Raw genomic sequence first — 18,914 nt, 5'->3', positions numbered from 1 at the left:
CTTTTTGGGGTTTTGTTTATTAACTAAACCACAGAGACCTGTGTTGGCCTAAAATTTCAATATGAACAGCATTAGTGCAATAGGTGGAATTCTCCCTAAAAATCTTGTGTGGTCTCCAAGAGAAACGAGATACAACTCTGGCTGGATAGATTGGTACGATCTGGATTGCAATCCACCCATACTTAGAAATTCTTTTGGAGCCGGGGTGATTCGGGCTGTGGAACCCAAAGAAGCTGGCAAGGCAGGAGCCTCAGAGATCAGGGCGCCATTTTTAAAGGGTGCCCGATCTCAGAACAACACAACAGCCTCCCCCATCGCTGGCGAGCCCACCCCCAAACCACTGGCAAGGTGCCACCCCCCTCCCCCCGCAAGTGAGTGGCATGCCGCTATGGGTTCAACAAATGTAGCCCCCCCCCCCCCAAAGTGAGTGGCATGCCGCTATGGGTTCACCAAACGCACCCCCCACTTTGAGACCCGCTCTCAGCACCCTTCAGGTTCCAGCACTTGGCAGAGCCAACCTAGTATTGTCTCCTGGCATTGCCAGGATTCAAAGAGCACCTGGTTTTTTGAGGAAGGATTTCCAAACAGAGGAAACCCCAGCAGAAACAAACTGTGGCTAGCAACAACATTTGCTCAAAAGAGGAAACACTTCATAGTTAGTGGACAGTGAAGAGCTATAGTTACAAATAAAGCAAACCCTCCTTTGATTCGCCAGAGACAATGACAAATAGCCTCCTTTGAAATAGCCTGGGCCTGTCAATCAAGATGCTTATAAAAGGTAATAGACTGTGAATTTGAATGTAAACGATACAGTTCAAAGAGTTTAGACATCTCAGCACACTTAGAGACTTGAAAAAGTTAAAAGGGAATGATAATCAGTATGAAAAAAGCACCTCAAAGATTTTCAACATATCAGACAGGGGCAGCACGGTGGCACAGTGGTTAGCACTGCTGCCTCACAGAGCCAGGAACCCGGGTTCAATTCCGACTTCGGGTGACTGTGTGGAGTTTCTACATTCTCCCCACGTCTGTGTGGGTTTCTTCCGGGTGCTCCGGTTTCCTCCCACAGTCCAAAGATGTGGTTAGGTGGATTGACCATGATAAACTGCCCCATCCAGTCCAAAGCATTAGGTAGAGTTACAGGGATAGGACAGGGGGCGGCCCTGGATGGGATGCTCCTTTGGAGGGTTGGTGCAGACTCAATGAGTCAAATGTCCTCCTTCTGTACTGCAGGGATTCTGTGATTCTGTTCTGTGCCAGACATAAAAGTTTGAAGACTTTTATCTTCATCTGACAGATCCTTGATATTGACATGATGGGAGACAGTTTAAAGGTTTTAAACGCTACAGAGGGAAGACTTTCCACACGATCCCCATCTTGGGAGACCATAAGACCACAAGACATAGGAGCAGAATTAGGCCACTCGGCCCATCGAGTCTGCTCTGCCATTCAATCATGGCTGATATTTTCTCATCCCCATTCTCCTGCCTTCTCCCCAGAACACCTGATCCCCTTATTAATCAATAATCTATCTCTGTCTTAAAGACACTCAGTGATTTGGTCTCCACAGCCTTCTGCGACACAGGGTTCCACAGATTCATCACCCTCTGGCTGAAGAAATTCCTCCTCATCTCTTTTTTAAAGGATCGTGCCTTTAGTCTGAGACGGTGTCTCTGGTTCTAGTTTTTCCTACAAGTGGAAACATCCTCTCCACGTCCACTTTATCCAGGTCTCGCAGTATCCTGTAAGTTTCAACACGAACCCCCTCACCCTTCTAAATTCCAATGAGTACAGACCCAGAGTCCACAACCATTCCACATACGAAAAGTTCCTCATTCCAGGGATCATTGTGTGAACCTCCTTTGGATCTTTTCAAGGCCAGCACATCCTGCCTTAGATACAGGGCCCAAAACTGCTCACAATACTCCAAATGGGGTCTGACCAGAGCCTTATACAGCCTCAGAAGTACATCCCTGGTCTTGTATTCTCACCCTCTTGACATGAATGCTAACATTGCATTTGCCTTCTTAACTGCCGACTGAACCTGCACGTAAACCTTAAAAGAATCGTGAACAAGGACTCCCAAGTCCCTTTGTGCTTCTGATTTCCTAAGCATTTCCCCATTTAGAAATAGTCTATGCTTAAATTCCTCCTTCCAAGTGCATAACCTTACACTTTTCCACATTGTATTTCATTTGCCACTTCATTGCCCACTCTCCTAGCTTGTCCAAATCCTTCTACAGCCCCCTTGCTTCCTTAATACCACCTGTCCCTCTACAGGTCTTTGTACCACCTGCAAACTTAGCAACATTGCTTTCAGTTCCTTCTTCCGGATCATTACTGTATATTGTAAAAAGTTGTGGTCCAAGCACAGACCCCTGAGGCACAACACTAGTCACTGGCTGCCATCCTGAAAAAGATCCCTTTATCCCCACTCTCTGCCTTCTGCCAGTCAACCAATCCTCTATCCATGCCAGGATCTTACTCTTAACACCATAGGCTCATAACTTATTTAACAGTCTCCTATGCGGCACCTTGTCAAAGGACTTCTGGAAATCTAAATAAATCATGTCCACTGGTTCTCTTTTGTCTAACTTCCTTGTTACCTCCTCAAAGAACTGTAATGGATTTGTCAGACATGACCTCCCTTTGACAAAGCCGTGCTGACTCAGTCCTATTTTACTATGCACCTCCAAGTACTTCGCAATCTCATCTTTAATAACAGACTCTAAAATCTTACCAATGACCGAAGTCACGCTAACCGGCCTATAATTTCCCGTCTTCTGCCTCCTTCCCTTCTTAAACAGTGGTGTTACATTAGCCCCTTTCCAGTCCCCCGGGACCTTTCCTGCCTCCAGTGATTCCTGAAAGATCACCACCAATGCCTCCACAATTTCCTCAGCTATCTCTTTTAGGACCCTGGGGTGTAGACCATCCGGTCCAGATGACTTATCCACCTTCAGACCTTTCAGTTTCCCCAGAATCTTCATCTTAGCGATGGCCACTGCACTTACCTCTGCCCCTTGATTCTCCTGGAGCTCTGGCATCCCACTGGTGTCTTCCAACGTGAAGACTGATGCAAAGTAACTGTTCAGTTTGTCTGCCATTTCTTTGTTTCCTATTATTACTTCTCCAGCCACGTTTTCCAGTCGTCCAATGTCTATTTTTGCCTCTCTCTTACCTTTTATATATTGAAACAAACTCTTCCTATCTTATTTTATATTACTAGTTAACTTGCACTCATATTTCATCTTCTCTCCCCTTATTGCTTTTTTAGTTGTCCTCTGCTCACTTTTAAAGGATTTCCAATCCTCTGGCTTCCCATTAATCTTTGCCACTTTGTATGCTTTTTCTTTTGCTTTTATGCTGTCCTTGACTTCCCTCGTCAACCATGGATGCCTTGTCCTGCGCTTAGCATGTTTCCTCCTGCTTGGAATGAATTTCTGCTGTGCCTCGCGAATAACCCCCCAAAACTCCTGCGATTGCTGTTCCACTGTCTTCCCTGATGGGCTCCTTTTCCAATCAACTCTGGCCAGCTCCTCCCTCATGTCATTGGGGTTACCCTTATTTAATTGTAATACCGTTACATCTGACTCCAGCTTCTCCCTCTCAAACTGCAGGGTAAATTCTATCATATTGTGGTCACTGCTCCCTAAGAGTTCCTTCACCTTAAGATCCCTAATCAAGTCTGCCTCATTACACATCACAAATCCAGAATTGCCTGTTCCCTAGTGGGCTCTACCACGAGCTGCTCCAAAAAAAATCCCTTAAACATTCCACAAATTCCTTTTCTTGGGATCCACTACCAACCTGATTTTCCCAGTCCACGTGCATATTGAAGTTGCCCATGATTACTGTGATATTGCCTTTTGTACATGCTTTCTCTATCTCCTGCTTTATTTTCTGCCCTACATTCTGACTACTGCCAAGGAGGCCTGTACATAACTCCCATCAGGGTCTTTTTACCTTTGCGATTCCTCAACTCGACCCACAGAGATTCTATGCCTTTTAACTCCATATCGTTCCTTGCTATTGATTTAACTTCATTCCTTACTAACAATGTAACCCCACCTCCTTTGCCCATCTGCCGGTCCTTTCGATAGGACACATATCCTTGTTTATTTAGATCCCAGCCCTGATCCCTTTGCAGCCACGTCTCTGTGATGTCCACAACATCGTACCGGCCAATTTCAATTATTTTTGTTCTCTAGTTCCCCTTCAATTATGACAGCTTCTAAACTAATGCTTTGGTTCCCACCCCACTATTAGTTTAAATCCTCCCGAGTGGCACCAGCAAACCTTCCAGCCAGGATATTGGTGCCCCTCGAGTTTAAATGCAAACCGTCCTTCTTGTGCAGGTCGCACCTGCCCCGGAAGAGATCCCAATGGTCCAGAAATCTGTAACCCTCCCTCCAACACCACTGGTTTAGCCATGTCCTAGCTGCACTATCTTCCTATTTCTAGCTTCACTGGCACGTGGCATAGGGAGTAATCCTGAGATTACAGCCCAGAGGTCCTGCTTCTTAGCTTACTGCCTAACTCCCTGAACTCCTTCTGCAGGACCTCATCACTCTTCCTGCCAAGGTCATAAGTACCTATGTTAACCACAACTTCTGGCTGTTCACCCTCCCCCTTCAGGATGTCCTGGGCAGGATTCTCTCAGCCCGGGCCGGGCCGGCGAATCCCCGCGACCAGCGTGAATTGCACCATGCCGCACCGACGGCAGCACACGATTCTCCGCAGAGCGGTCAGGGGCCGCTGTACACGGCTGGCCCGCCGATTCTCGCCGAGCGCCTGTCGTAAAAAAAGCTGAGTCCCGCTGGGAACTGAGCGTGGAAGGGTCGGGGGGGGGGGGCTCTCTGGCTGGGGGCCCCTGTAGTCCTGCGCAATGCTGCATTGGGGTCGGCACATTGAAGGAAGCCACTGCGCATGCACGGATCCTACGGTCCCCATTTGACGAGGGATCAACAGCTGGAGCGGCGTGAACCTGTAGGGGCCAGAATTGCTGATCCTGAGGTTGTGTTTAGCACCAACACTTAGCCTCAGGATCACAGAATCCCATCCCCTGTGTTCACCCAACTGAGCTCCTCCAGCCCAGCCCATGTCCCCACCTGATCCCTCCTCCCTTAAACGACCCCCCTCGGCACCATGGTGGTAAGTTTAGAGAGGGTACTCACCCCCTTGCTCCCCCTGTGGAATTGAGCAAATGAATGTGATAGACTGTAGGATTATTAGTTAGAATAATGTAGATGATAGTGTTGGTCTGATGGTAGTGAGTTCACTCTGGGGGAGGCCGTTCACCTGCTCTCAGTGTGGGAAGGGATTCACTCGGTTATCTATCCTGTGGACACACCAGCGAATTCACACTGGGAACAGACCGTCCACCTCTCAATGTGAGACGGGATTGTCTGTTTCATCGGACCTGTTGTGACACAAACAATTTCACAATTGATTACAGGGGTTGGATTCTGCTGTTATTGTTTCTGCTCTACACCCAGGACTGCATTTTGTTCATTCTGATAGGTGGTCAGTGGGGATGGTCGGAGGGTTGCTTTCTGCTGGACTGGCCGGTCTCACCACTTTGCCTCCAGTGGGCTGATGTTCTTTGAGCCTTGTTGCTCTTGTCCCTAAAAGGGGTACCTTGGGGTACCTGGGGATTCGGAGGTTGGAAGGATTGGTTGATAAATATGGCCATGTATTTAGCAGTGGCACTCGGTTGCATCTTTGTGGGCCTGGCTATCCTTAAATGCGTGATGGGTAAAATGCAGGGTGCACTGGAACAGTTAGATGCCCCTAGAATCTTGGCTGTTAGGATCCACGAGGGTGCAGCGGATGACGGGGTGCTGCAACAGGAATTGGAAATGCAGTGACAAATTTTTTTTAGATGAGGGGCATAACTACGGCATGGACCGATATGTTATCATGAAATGATAAAAGGAGGGAATGTGGAATTGAACAGATGAATGTGATAGACTGTAGGATTATTAGTTAGAATAATGTAGATGATAGTGCTGGTCTGATGGTATTGAGTTCACAGACAGAGAACAAAGGAATTGAGCAAAGCATGGCCAGGAAGGGGAGAGGGGTGCCTCGTGCAGAGGATAGTGAGAAGGATGCTGGGTAATAAGAGGCCCAGGGTTGGGGAATGCGAAGTGAGCCAGTCAGAATATATGGCCAGGTCAGGAGGTGTATAGAATGACCTATGGGGAGCTTGTATGCGAATCTTGATGCCATTTGAATGATATGTGCAGTGATCTCTTTGTTTTTGTCCTCACTTGCTTCGGGAGCCCCAGGAGACGCCCGTGTGTGTTCGGCGTCTCTGTGGAGCGAGTCAACCTTGCAAGTTGGTTAACAATAAATAATAATATACCTACGAATCCATCTCGACTTTTATTGAGGCCAAACTGACGGGTAAAGAATTTAATATTAACACCCCTTCGGTGTCCCCGGCACCCGGTCCTTGCTTTTAGGGACAAGAAGTGATTCATGTCCAGTGACTTCTCGCCGGGGTCGGGTGAATACCAAAGGCCACATTAAATTTTAATCGTACTTATGTGCTAAAAATGAATGTAAACAAGTTGCGATCAAGTTTTTGCCCTTTCTGGGTGAGAACCCGATCATACCAGCTAGAGTGGGCCTGGAGAACGGGAAACTGATTTGCGTCCAGCGCAAATTCTGTTGTGGGGCTCTCCTGCAATTCTCCTGACATAGCGGGATCATTTGCTGGGTGCAATGGAGCCAGAGAATCGCACCCAACATGTAGGGTAGTGGAGCAATAATAATGACTATATTAAACTAATGTAATCAAATAACAGAGAATACCAAAATATATTGGATGACAGCCTTATTTACATCTTGGGTGGAAATATTCTCATTAATCTGAACGAATTCCTGCTATCACATTTAAGGTTTCTCCATTTACCTAAATGAACATATTTCCCATTTTCATCTTTCTCCACAAGTGGGCTTGCTTCTCTTTCCAGCTCTCGCCGATAGCGCTTGATATTCTTCACCATGAGGTCCTTCCGTGTCAGCTCATAATGATTTGGAAAATGGTTCACAATTTGGTCATCGTTCAGACGGTAGCCATTTTCAATGCTGAAAACATTTCGAATTGTCTGTACGCTCATCCTAACAGAAAGGAAGTGCAACAGTAGCCATTATATTTGTTTTAAATATACAACTTTGAGGACATTTAAGTCAACATTCGCTTCTCAAAAATACAAAATGCTTCCAATTACTAATACATTCCTAATACATTCCTCACTATCCCATTCTTTTTGCTTGGATCTCTGTGCCACATACCAAATGAGTTGAGAAGCCTATGTGTCTATACCAAAGCTGTTTAACAATGACCATCAGACCACTAAAATGTGGTGGCCTAGTGGTTAGCACAACCGCCTCACGGCGCTGAGGTCCCAGGTTCGATCCCGGCTCTGGGTCACTGTCTGTGTGGAGTTTGCACATTCTCCCCGTGTCTGCGTGGGTTTCGCCCCCACAACCCAAAAATGTGCAGAGTAGGTGGATTGGCCATGCTAAATTGCCCCTTAATTGGAAAAAATAATTGGGTAATCTAAATTTATAAAAAAATTTAAAAAATTTAAAAAAGACCACTAAAATGTGTGTTTTACCAGTGCCGCAAAATCCTTCTCCATTGAGAAGGCAGGGTCCCAATTCTACAATATGAATTTGAGATTATGGATTTACTGAACACATTCTGAATTTTTTATTGCATCCACTCAATTTTAACAAAGAAAATTAACAGCTGCAATATTTCAAACATTGTGCTAAATTCTTCTCTAACTAATATGTGAGCTTATTTTTTTTAAGATGTGGAGATGCCGGCGTTGGACTGGAGTGAGCACAGTAAGAAGTCTTACAAGTCTCACAGAGGTGTTGTAAGACTTCTTACTGTATTTTTTTTAAAGTCATTTATGTCCAAGAATTTAAGGAAGATTTTTTTTCTCTTCAATAAATGCTGACTCGATAGTATTAAACCCTCATCCCTCCTTCTTACAACTACTTCCATCTATATAACATCTTTAACATCCCTTGGAAGATTTACTGTTATCAAACAAAATTTAGTACTGAGCTACATCAGGAGACATTACGACCTTTAGCCAAAATCTCGACCAGAGGTAGGTTTTAAGAAGCATTTTAAAAGAGGAAAGCAGTAAAAATGGGAGCTCCAGAGTTTCGAGCCAACTATAGACACAGCCACCAACTGTACAACTATTGAAATTGAGCATGTGCAAGAAGCCAGAATTGGTGAAGTTCAGAGCTTTGAGGTTTGTAGAACTGGAAGAGGTCACAGAAGAGATAACCACAGAGGGATCTGGTGATGAGGATGAGTATTTTAAAATTGAGCCATTACAGGACTGGCAGCCATGCACAAGGATGGTGGGTAAAAGGACTGGTGCAAGTTAGGATATCGACGAGTGTTTTGCATCGATCCAAAAACAAAAATAATGGAGCATGGAAGATGAGAGGCTGACCAGGAGTGGAATATTCAAGTCTCAAAGTAACAAAGGCATAGCTCAGAGTTTCTACAGCAATAAGCAGACACAGAATGAGGTAGGCCAATGTTACGGAGTTGGAAGTAATGAGAGTTGATATGAGATCGGAAGTTCACCTCAAGTCAAATACAATATCAAGTTTGCAAACAGTCTGGGCTAGACTTAGATAAACCAGGGTGAATGGTGGAGTTGGTGGCTGAGTTTGCGGTGAGGTCCGAAGACATTGATTTTGAACAGGTAATTAGAGGAAATTTTTGCTCATCCAATATTGGCTATTTGACAAGCCATGTGACAAATTCAAAACAGTGTGTGTGCTGAGATACAGTTCCAGTGAACTGGCAGCATAGAGTTAAAATTGCTGATTTTTAGTCATGCTGGGCATCTTGAAAAATATTAAGGTGGATAAGTCCCCAGGGCCTGATGGGATCTACCTCAGAATATTGAAGGAGGCAAGAGAGGAAATTGCTGATGCCTTGATGAGAGTTTGGCTCAAGTTAGAATCAGAGCATGATGGGAAATGGAATGAGAGTTTGGTCAAGTTAAATCAGAGCTTGATGGGTAATGGAATGTCAGGTTTGTATACCAGCTTTGTGAAATGAATTGTTCCTGTGAGAACGCGTTATCACGACCTTGACAGTCTGTGAGAATCTGTGGTGGGAACGAAACACAGCCGGGGGAAGATTTCACTCCTTAGGACTTTTTGATAAAGAATTAATATGCTATGAAACAAACTATATTATTAATGATGGGAAGGGAATAATTACTTAAAGGAGGGGCGTAATGGGCTAATTGTATCACTAATGATTGAAAGGTGTGATGGGTTTTGTAAGAATATATAGTCAACTGTAACTGAGATTAATTGGCTTTTTCACTTGCTGTAACTCTGAGTCACAGCTGTGCTACAGCCCCGCGGTAAATAAACGGTTCTTTTAAGTTATCTGGTGTTCGACTGATGATTACATCTGGACTGCAAAATTTAGTATGATCATTTACAGAAATCTGTGGATCCTCACTGTCTTGAGGTGATGTCCCGGAGGACTAAGAATAGCCAATGTTGTTCCTTTGTTTAAGAAGGGTAGCAAGGATAATCCAGGGAACTACAGGCCGGTGAGTCTTAAGTCAGTGGTAGGGAAATTACTGGGGAGAATTCTTCGAGACAGGATATACTCCCATTTGGACGCAAGTGGTCGTATTAGCGAGAGGCAGCACGGTTTTGTGAAGGGGAGGTCGTATCTCACTAACTTGATGAGTTTTTCGAGGCGGTCACAAAGATAATTGATGCAGGTAGGGCAGTGGATGTTGTCTATATGGACTTCAGTAAGGCCTTTGACAAGGTCCCTCCTGGCAGACTGGTACAAAAGGTGAAGTCACACAGGATCAGAGATGAGCTGTCAAGATGGATACAGAACTGGCTAGGTCATAGAAGGCAGAGAGTAGCAATGGAAGAGTGCTTTTCTGATTGGAGGGCTGTGACTAGTGGTGTTCCGCAGGAATCAGTGCTGGCACCTTTGCTTTTCGTAGGATATATAAGTTTGTGGAAGACACAAAGGTTGGTGGAATTGCGGAGAGCGATGAGAACTGTCAAGAGGATACAGCAGGACTTAGATTTTTTGGAGACTTGGGCGGAGAGATGGCAGGTGGAGTTTAATCGAGACAAATATGAGGTAATGCGTTTTGGAAGGTCTAATACAGGTAGCGAATATATAGTGAATGGTAGAACCCTTGAGTATTGACAGTCAGAGAGATCTAGGTGTACAGGTCCACAGGTCACTGGAAGGTGCAACAAAGGTGGAGAAGGTAGTCATGAAGGCATATGGCATGCTTGCCTTCATTGGCTGGGGCATTGAGGATAAAAATTGGCAAGTCATGTTGCAGCTGTATAGAACCTTAGTTAGACCACACTGGAGTACAGTGTTCAATTCTGGTAGCCACATTACCAGAAGGATGTGGAGGCTTTAGAGAGGGTGCAGAAGAGATTTACCAGGATGTTGTCAGGTATGGAGGGCATTAGCTATGAGGAGAGGTTGAATAAACTTGGTATGTTCTCACTGGAACAACGGAGGTTGACGGGCGACCTGATAGAGGTCTACAAAATTATGAGGGGCATAGACAGAGTGGATAGTCAGAGACTTTTTCCCAGGGTAGAGGGGTCAATTATTAGGGAGCATAGGTTTAAGGTGCAAGGGGCAAGGTTTGGAGGAGATGTACGAGGCAAGTATTTTTACACAGAGGGTAGTGGGTGCCTGGAACTTGCTGCCGGAGGTGATGGAAGCAGGGACGGTAGTGACGTTAAAGGGGCATCTTGACAAATACATGAATAGGATGGGAATAAAGGGATACGGACTCATGAAGTGTAGAAGATTTTAGTTTAGACGGACAGCATGGTCGGCACAGGCTTGGAGGGCCAAAGGGCCTGTTCCTGTGCTGTACTTTGGTGTTCTTTGTACTACTACTACTATACAGGCCATACACATGTAGGCAATAGACATTGCCAAAATTTGAACAATAAACAGATTCACTTTCCAAAACAAGTCACTGGATAGAATCAGAAGCCAAGATCGGGTAACTCAGCACTGACAAGAAACTGATTCTGTACTTTATTGGTCTGACTCCAGCTCCTATTTTCTCTGTGTCACTATGTACCACAACAAGCAGAGCATTCAAATATTTTACTGTAGCATTCAACTTTTTTGCTCTCTCCTTCATTAAAATTACGTCCATTAGGGCAGCACAGTGGTGCAGTGGATTAACCCTGCTGCCTCACAGCGCCGAGGTTCCAGGTTCGATCCCGGCTCTGGGTCACTGTGTGGAGTTAGCACATTCTCCCCTTGTCTGCGTGGGTTTCACCCCCACAACCCAAAGATGTGCAGAGTAGGTGGATTGGCCAAGCTAAATTCCTCCGTAATTGGAAAAATGAATTGGGTACTCTAAATTTTAAAAAAAATTACATCCATTCTCTCATATTCCTCCATGCTATGGTAACTAGCTGAGTTCAACTTGCAAAGTTCATTGGGGGGTGCATGTGTGATTGGATCCCCCATCAGCATGGATGAAAAATAAAGCATTTAAAATCCACCATTTCAAAAATCAGAAATGTTCTGTCCCATTTTAATTTCTGTAAGTTACTGAAAAGCAATCTGAGAAGCTAAATACCTGTGTTCTCACTATCCTTCGTGACTTTAGGTCATCAAAAGTAACCCAATGCAGCTGCAAATACCTGTCCCTTCCCACCCAGTTTCCTGGACATCATATAAAATAGGAACAAGCATGTTATATAATGCCAATGATCCTCATGTTGGTGGAGGTGGTCACTAATGGGAAACATGTAAATGAGGATGAGAAGAGTGTCAAGGATACACTCCAGTGAATAAAGATAAGCCACTGCAGATGTTGTGGCCACAATCACACCGATAAGTGTTGAATCAAGCAAGGGAAGTTCCACTGAGCTTCAGAATGAAACAGTGGTCTTTGGAGAAGCAGGAGCACTTCAAAGGCTGAAGAAAGATCAAAGAGATTGAGAGTAAATAATGCACCATCATTAAACTAAGTCATAGTGAACTTTTGTTTCAATGTTTAGTTGTTGTGCCAGGGTTGGAACCGAATTAGAGAGATTCAGAGAGTTGTGGGAAAGACTTCTGAGAAAAAAAATTTAAAAAAGAGGACCTTGGATAGGAAGAGAATCTGGTGATGGAGCAAGAGTTTTCACAGTGAGATGGGTCGAGGGTGTTTACTTTGAAAAGTTTAGTATGGGAATCAGGAAGAGGAGGTGGGAAGTTAGCAGTTAGATGGGAATGGACGTAGGAGAATATCATGGCCAAGGTGATTTTGAAAGGTGAAATTGAGAAATCAGAGGAAGAAATACAAATGAGTAAGCAACAGCGTGAGAGAGAGGTTCAAGTGTAGGGAAAACGGGAACCTGGAAGGAGGTTTGATTTTATGGGTGAGGAAAAGAGAGAAAGATAGCGGAGACAGCTAAACATAGAGGTTCAATCTTAATAAGAAAGATATCCATAAACTCTTTGTATGTTATTGGAAGTGAGGGTAGATGGAAAAGGTTTATCAAGATGGATGGAATTAGGAGGAAAAAGCCAGGGTTTATATTTCTCCTGTCGTGAGGGGCATATCATGGACACGACTGGTGAAGCAGAATGAGGTTCCCTGGAAGGGAAGATCTTCTAAAGATAACTTCTATTTGCAAACATTCTTCTTTGTCCTTTGTTTTAAAAAATATTGATCAGCAAAGTGACAAACATCCAGAATGGTGGTTGTGGCAAGAGTAATGTCTTATAACCTGCCTGCTTATCACTGGCTGGGGACTAATGGCAATCCCACAATCCTTTGGGAGTATGAGCGTCCCCAATGAGGGGAGCGGATAAATCATTAGCAGATTCCCTGCATAAATAAAGGCGGCCAGTTTGGAACCAGCTAGAGGAGAGTGAGCAGCAAGGGAGTTGCTGCTGTTGTGTATATATATGTTATTGCAAATAAATGTTATTTCTTTCTATCTTTCAACTCGTGCTGGATTCTTCGTGGCCCTCACAAAACTGGCGACGAGGGTTAAAGTGAATAGCTGTCTACACTGCTGAAGCCACCTCCCTGGATTTTTTGTTGGATACAGGTTGGAAGTTGTTTTCTATTGCACCATGCCTCTGTATGGACATTTGGATGTTTTTGATGTTGCGCTGGAAAGGTGGAACCAGTACGCACAACGGATGCGTTACTATTTCCGGGCAAACAACATCACCGAAAACGAGGGCCAGGTGGTCATATTGCTCACTGCCTGCGGCCCGCATACGTTTGGGATGATTAGGAGTCTTACGTACCCCAACTGCGCCAGACACCAAAACAATTGGTGAACTTAGTGGGGCAACATTTTAACCCAACCCCGTCCACGACAGTCCAGCGTTACCGGTTTACTACCGCTGAGAGGATCCCAGGAGAATCTCTTGCCGAGTTTCTATCCAGGCTACACAGGATTTCGGAGTACTGTGACTATGGGGAGACCTTGTCAGAAATGTTACGCGACCGTTTGGTTTAAGGTATTAACAATGCGGCCACCCAGAGAAAGTTGTTAGCTGAGCCAACATTGACTTTTCAACAGGCCATTCAAATACTATTATCCCGAGAGAGCAGAATGGGGAGTACAGGAGCTACAGGGAATGGAGGTGCACGCCTTGGGGTGCAACCTCTTCCGTCCAAGTGTCCCCTCGCACCCCTGCGGTACCTTGGGTGAAGCAACGTCCGGATCGACGCCAGTGGCCGTCGGACATTCCTCCCCGAAGGGAGCCTTCTCCAGAAACAATGGATGAGGAGCCATGTCGGTGTCAGACTTGTGGCCGCTAACCCCGTCGCGGACGCCGGTCCTGGGGCGCCAGAGGCGCTGTAGTTCCGACAGAAACTGGAGCCAGCCCAGGGGCCGTGCCTTCATTTGGATGAACCTGCAGCGAATACTCCCGAGGACGTGGAGACGGAGGACGACTATCTGCAGCTGCATTGTGTGGTAGCTCCCCATTGGGTCCCATTAAGGTGACAGTATGGGTCAATGGTCACCCGCTTGAGATGGAGTTGGACACTGGCGCAGCAGTCTCCATGATCGCCCAGAGGACATTCGACCGCATCAAACAGGGTATACAGACCCTTACATTAACCGACACACAGGCCAGAAATACGGGGGAACCATGCGACATTGCAGGAACTACGATGACCCCTGTTGTTCATGGACGCCAGGAGGGGCATTTCCCACTTATCGTGGTGCGCAACCACGGGCCCAGCCTGTTGGGTCAGGACTGGTTGCGCCATTTGCGGCTGCAGTGGCAGCACATCCTCCAAACAGTTTCTAGAGGGTTGATTGAGTGGCTAGGACGGTACCCAGATGTATTCTAGCCCGGTTTTGGGAAAATAAAAGGGGCCGCAGCCAGTATCCAAGTCGAACCAGGATACACGCCATGCTATTTCCGGGCGCACCAGGTGCCTTACGCCTTGCTCGAGAAGGTAGAAGGGGAGCTCACTCGTTTGGAGACTTTGGGTATTATCAGGCCCGTCCGTTTCGCTGACTGGGCAGCACCAATTGTACCTGGTGAAGAAGCCAGATGCCACAGTTCGCTTGTGGGGCGACTATAAACTTAGTGAATACGGCTTCCCAGCTCGACCGATATCCAATGCCTCGCATAGAGGATCTCTACGTGAAGCTTGCAGGCGGACTCTCATTCACAAAATTAGAAACGAGTCATGCCTACCTACAGTTGGAGCTGGACCCTGCCTCCCGGCCATATGTAATGATTAATACACACCGGGGCCTGTATGAATATACACAGTTGCCCTTTGGGGTATCCTTTTCCTGCGCTATTTTTCAACGCATCATGGTGGGCATTTTGAGAGGTTTACCGTGTGTCGCTGTCTACATAGATGACGTTTTGATTACAGGGACGTCGGAGAGGGAACATTTGGAAAATTTGGAGGCTGTCCTTAAGACGCTTTTCGGAGGCTGGAGTCCGTTTACGTCGTCTTTCAGACGAAGGAAGTAATCTGCCCGAGTTCTCGAGTGGACCGCGAAGGTTTGCACCCCGTCGCAATTCAACAGGCCCCCACCCCAATTCAACAGGCCCCCGCCCCGACTGACAACATTGCATCTTCATTCTTTTCTCGGCATCGTAAACTATTACGGGAAGTTCCTCCCCAATCTGCTAACTACGCTGGCCCCATTGCACCTTCTGCTAAAGAAGAATCACACCTGGGTTTGGAGTCAGCCGCAAGAAACCGCTTTCCAGCGGGTAAAACAACAATTGTCGTCATCTGGGTTACTAACCCACTATGATCCTGGAAAGCCTTTGCTCATCACATGTGATGCATCCCCGTATGGTATTGGGACCGTCCTGTCCCACAAGATGGGAGAACGGGGCCAAGCAGCTGACAGCTTTCGCCTCCCGCACATTGACTGCAGCGGAAAAGAAATCCGCGCAGATCGAGAAGGGGGGCCTGGCGGTGGTCTTTGCGGTGAAACACTTCCATCAGTACGTGTATGGCCGCCACTTCACTATCGTGACTGATCATAAGCCTCTGCTGGGACTTTTCCGAGAAGATAAGCCAATACCGCCCAGATCCAACGCTGGGCTTTGTTACTCGCTGCCTACGAGTATCCTCTGGAGCACAAACCAGGAACCCAGATAGCGAATACCAACACACTGAGCTGATTGCCTTTATCGACCGGCCCCATGTCGACCCCCACAACCAGGGAGGTGGTTGCAACCAAAGATTTTATGTACGCCTTGCCTGTCATGGCATCACAGATCCGTGAGTGGACCCGGTCCTGCCAAAGGTTCGGCACATAGTCCTGTATGGTGGGCAGCATAGACAGTTCCCAGGCGAGTTGCAGGCATTTTCCTCCAAGCTGTCAGAATTTAGCGGAAGACAGTATCCGCTTGTGGGGGACACATGTGATTGTCCCGGAGAAAGGACAGGAGCTGATACTGAGAGACTTGCACAATGGGCATCCGGGTGTGACCAAAATGAAAATGTTGGCCTGGAGTGGTGTCTGGTGGACAGGCCTCAATACCGACATTGAGAAGGTGGTCCAAAACTGCTCCATTTGCCAGGAGCATCAGAAGTTTCCGCCAGCTGCGCCCCTACATCACTGGGAATGGCCAGGGCGGCCTTGGGCGCGCTTGCATGCGGATTTCGCCGGCCCTTTTCAAGGATCCATGTTCCTTCTATTAATTGATGCCCAGTCTAAATGGTTAGAGGTGCATAAGATGGTAGGCACAACGTCCTGCGCAACAATCAAGAAGATGCGTTTGTCTTTCAGTACGCATGGCCTCCCAGAGGTGCTGGTCATGGACAACGGCACTCCGTTCACAAGTGAGGAATTTGCAAGGTTCATGAAGTTGAACGGCATACGCCATATCCGCACCGCCCCATACCACCTGGCTTCAAATGTGTTGGCGGAGCGCGCAGTGCAGACATTCAAACGAGGCCGAAAGAAGCAGTCTTCCGGGTCGATGGAACAAGACTGGCTCGTTTTTTGTTTTCATATAGAACCACCCCACATGCAGTGACTGGGGTAGCTCCCGCAGAACTCCAAATGCGCCGGAGACTTCGCACCCGCCTTAGCATGGTTTTCCCAGACATTGGCGCAAAAGTACGGCGCACACAGGAATGGCAGGGACATGGTTTTTCACGGCATCAGCCGATTCGGTAGTCTGCGCCCGGTGACCCAGTGTTCGTTAGAATTTTGCTGGTGGTGCCCAGTGGGTCCCTGGCGTAATCTTTCGCCAAACAGGCCCTATCTCTTACCAGGTGCAAGGCCAGGGCTGTCTCCAGTGCAAGCATGTAGACCACGTTCGGTCCAGAAGACTATCCCTTCCAAAGATTCCCCGCCCCCGGAGCTCATTTCTACAGCCACAGAGACCAGACACTGCAAAGTATTCCTCCCAATCTTCCTCTAGTGCCGCACTCAAAGCGTGCGCAGAACGGCGTGGAGATAGAGACGCTGAGATGACGGAGGCAGCGGACTCCCGACTCTGAGATGGAGACACAGGACGCCTCAGAGGGGGAGTCCTGAGGCCCACGGGCTGTGGATGTACAACTGTTACGCCGTTCATCACGGAAGCGCCGTTCTCCGTCTCGTTGCACGCAGCCCGATCCAGCACCTCGTGCAAATGGTGTCCGGCTTGCGGCAAAACGATTCCAACAGCCTCCTTCGCCAGGGTCTTTGGTGGATTCCTTGGACTTTGGGGGACAGGGATGTTATAACCTGCCTACTTACCACTGGCTGGGGACTAATGGCAATCCCACAATCCTTTGGCAGTATGAGCTTCCCCAATGAGGGGGACGGAGAAATCATTAGCAGATTCCCTGCATAAATAATGCTGACCAGTTTAGAACCAGCTAGAGGAGAGTGAGCAGCAAGAGAGTTGCTTCTGCTGTTGTATATATATATATATATATATTATTGTAAATAAATGTTATTTCTTTCTATCTTTCAACTCGTGCTGGATTCTTCTTGGCCCTCACAAAATAATGTTTAGTATTTTGTTTAATTATGTGAACTATCCTCCACACTAATTGCACTGCTTTGTTTTGATTCATATCAGACCTCAAAATCTGATTTACAATTCATTCAGACTTTGCATCAGTGCAGAGCTGAAAAGACTCCACATCAATGTTAAACCTGTTGTGTGAATGCAGCCATAAAGAAAATAACAGAAACTCATGAACGGTAGTGTGCAAAGAGCAAAAAAAAACCGACATAGACAAATAAAGCAAAGAGCTGCTGACAGCAAAGAGAAAGGTACAGATGATAGAAAGACAGATAACCTGAAGGTCTGACATGCTGCTACAGTATGAAGGTGGAATTCATCCTGAACGGTAACCATGTTAAGCACTCAGAGGCAAATGGATGGTCCAGAGGACAGCAGATCCCACCCATCAGGTTAGCAGCAAATTTATTTTTATAAAATCTCACGACAAAGTACTGGACAAATGACAACTTAATTAAAATCACAAAGCAGTACCTTGTGCTTCACTCACCAGTAGAAGTTCCAGTCTTCATCAGTGGCTATCTGACTCCAGCCCCTCTTCTCAAAATTATTTACCAGCACCGATTTCTCGATGTCTGTCGCCCATTTTACTTTCCCGGCCATAGGTCCAAGGAAGTGAGGAAAATATGAAATCCAGTTAAATAACAGGGCACGAGATGTCGGACGGCGTGACCATGAGACAAGGCAATCTGACAACTCACCTCAGCCAAACCGAGGAGAATGGGCGGCGAAGCCTCCAGGGCCGGCCCACTGCTCGGGTCGGTGCGCACGCGCAGCCAAGTGCGTCCCTCCTTGCCCGATTGGACGGCAGGCGCATGCGCGCCCGCCTAGCCTCATGGGACTTGTAGTTTTTCTTTGACGGTTGTCGCCCACTTTGACATCCCGCTATGTCGCGTGAGAGAGCGCAAGGTGCCTCCCATAGCGACCAGCGACTCCTCCTGCCCAGGTGTAAACCGGTGTTCAGGTGAAGCTCAGAGCTGTCAACAAGGGTTTATTGTGTAAGAGTTATGATCGAATAGAGTGACTGTGCATGTTTCTCGAACAAAGGTGAGTCAGAATACAGGAGAGAGATTGAGAACTTAGTGGAGTGGTGCAATGGCAACAATCTAACCTTCAATGCCAGTAAAACTAAAGAGCTGGTCTTTGATTTCAGGAGGCAAAGCACTGTACACACCCCTGTCTGCATCAACGGGCGGAGATGGAGATGATTGACAGCTTCAAATTCCTAGGGGTGCCCATCACCAAAGACTTGTCCTGGTCCACCCATGTTGACGCTACCACCAAGAAAGCACAACAGCGCACATACTTCCTCAGGAAACTAAGGAAATTCGGCATGTCCACACTGACTCTTATCAATTTTTAC

General features: G+C 46.7%; 1 protein-coding gene across 2 annotated transcripts in view; it reads right to left on the bottom strand.

Annotated features, from left to right (window-relative positions):
- LOC119978564 (probable tubulin polyglutamylase TTLL1) overlaps nucleotides 1-18,328 on the bottom strand; it is a 75,983-nt gene extending 57,655 nt beyond the window's left edge. Inside the window, exons 1-2 of one of the 2 annotated variants that reach the window (XM_038820297.1) lie at nucleotides 18,042-18,328; nucleotides 6,923-7,131 (exon numbers count right to left, since the gene is read on the bottom strand). In XM_038820297.1, the coding sequence (XP_038676225.1) occupies nucleotides 6,923-7,131; nucleotides 18,042-18,154 (322 nt within the window). In that variant the 5' untranslated portion in view covers nucleotides 18,155-18,328. Of the gene's footprint in view, nucleotides 1-6,922; nucleotides 7,132-18,025 lie in introns of both variants that reach the window. The other variant, XM_038820298.1, reaches the window with a different exon arrangement.
- Between the last annotated feature and the right edge of the window lie 586 nt (nucleotides 18,329-18,914).

The sequence above is a fragment of the Scyliorhinus canicula genome, chromosome 15, assembly GCF_902713615.1.
Source record: "Scyliorhinus canicula chromosome 15, sScyCan1.1, whole genome shotgun sequence".
NCBI classification, from domain to species: domain Eukaryota; kingdom Metazoa; phylum Chordata; class Chondrichthyes; order Carcharhiniformes; family Scyliorhinidae; genus Scyliorhinus; species Scyliorhinus canicula.
The sequence above is the reverse complement of the archived record's forward strand: the minus strand, read 5'-3'. Positions and strand labels throughout refer to the sequence as shown.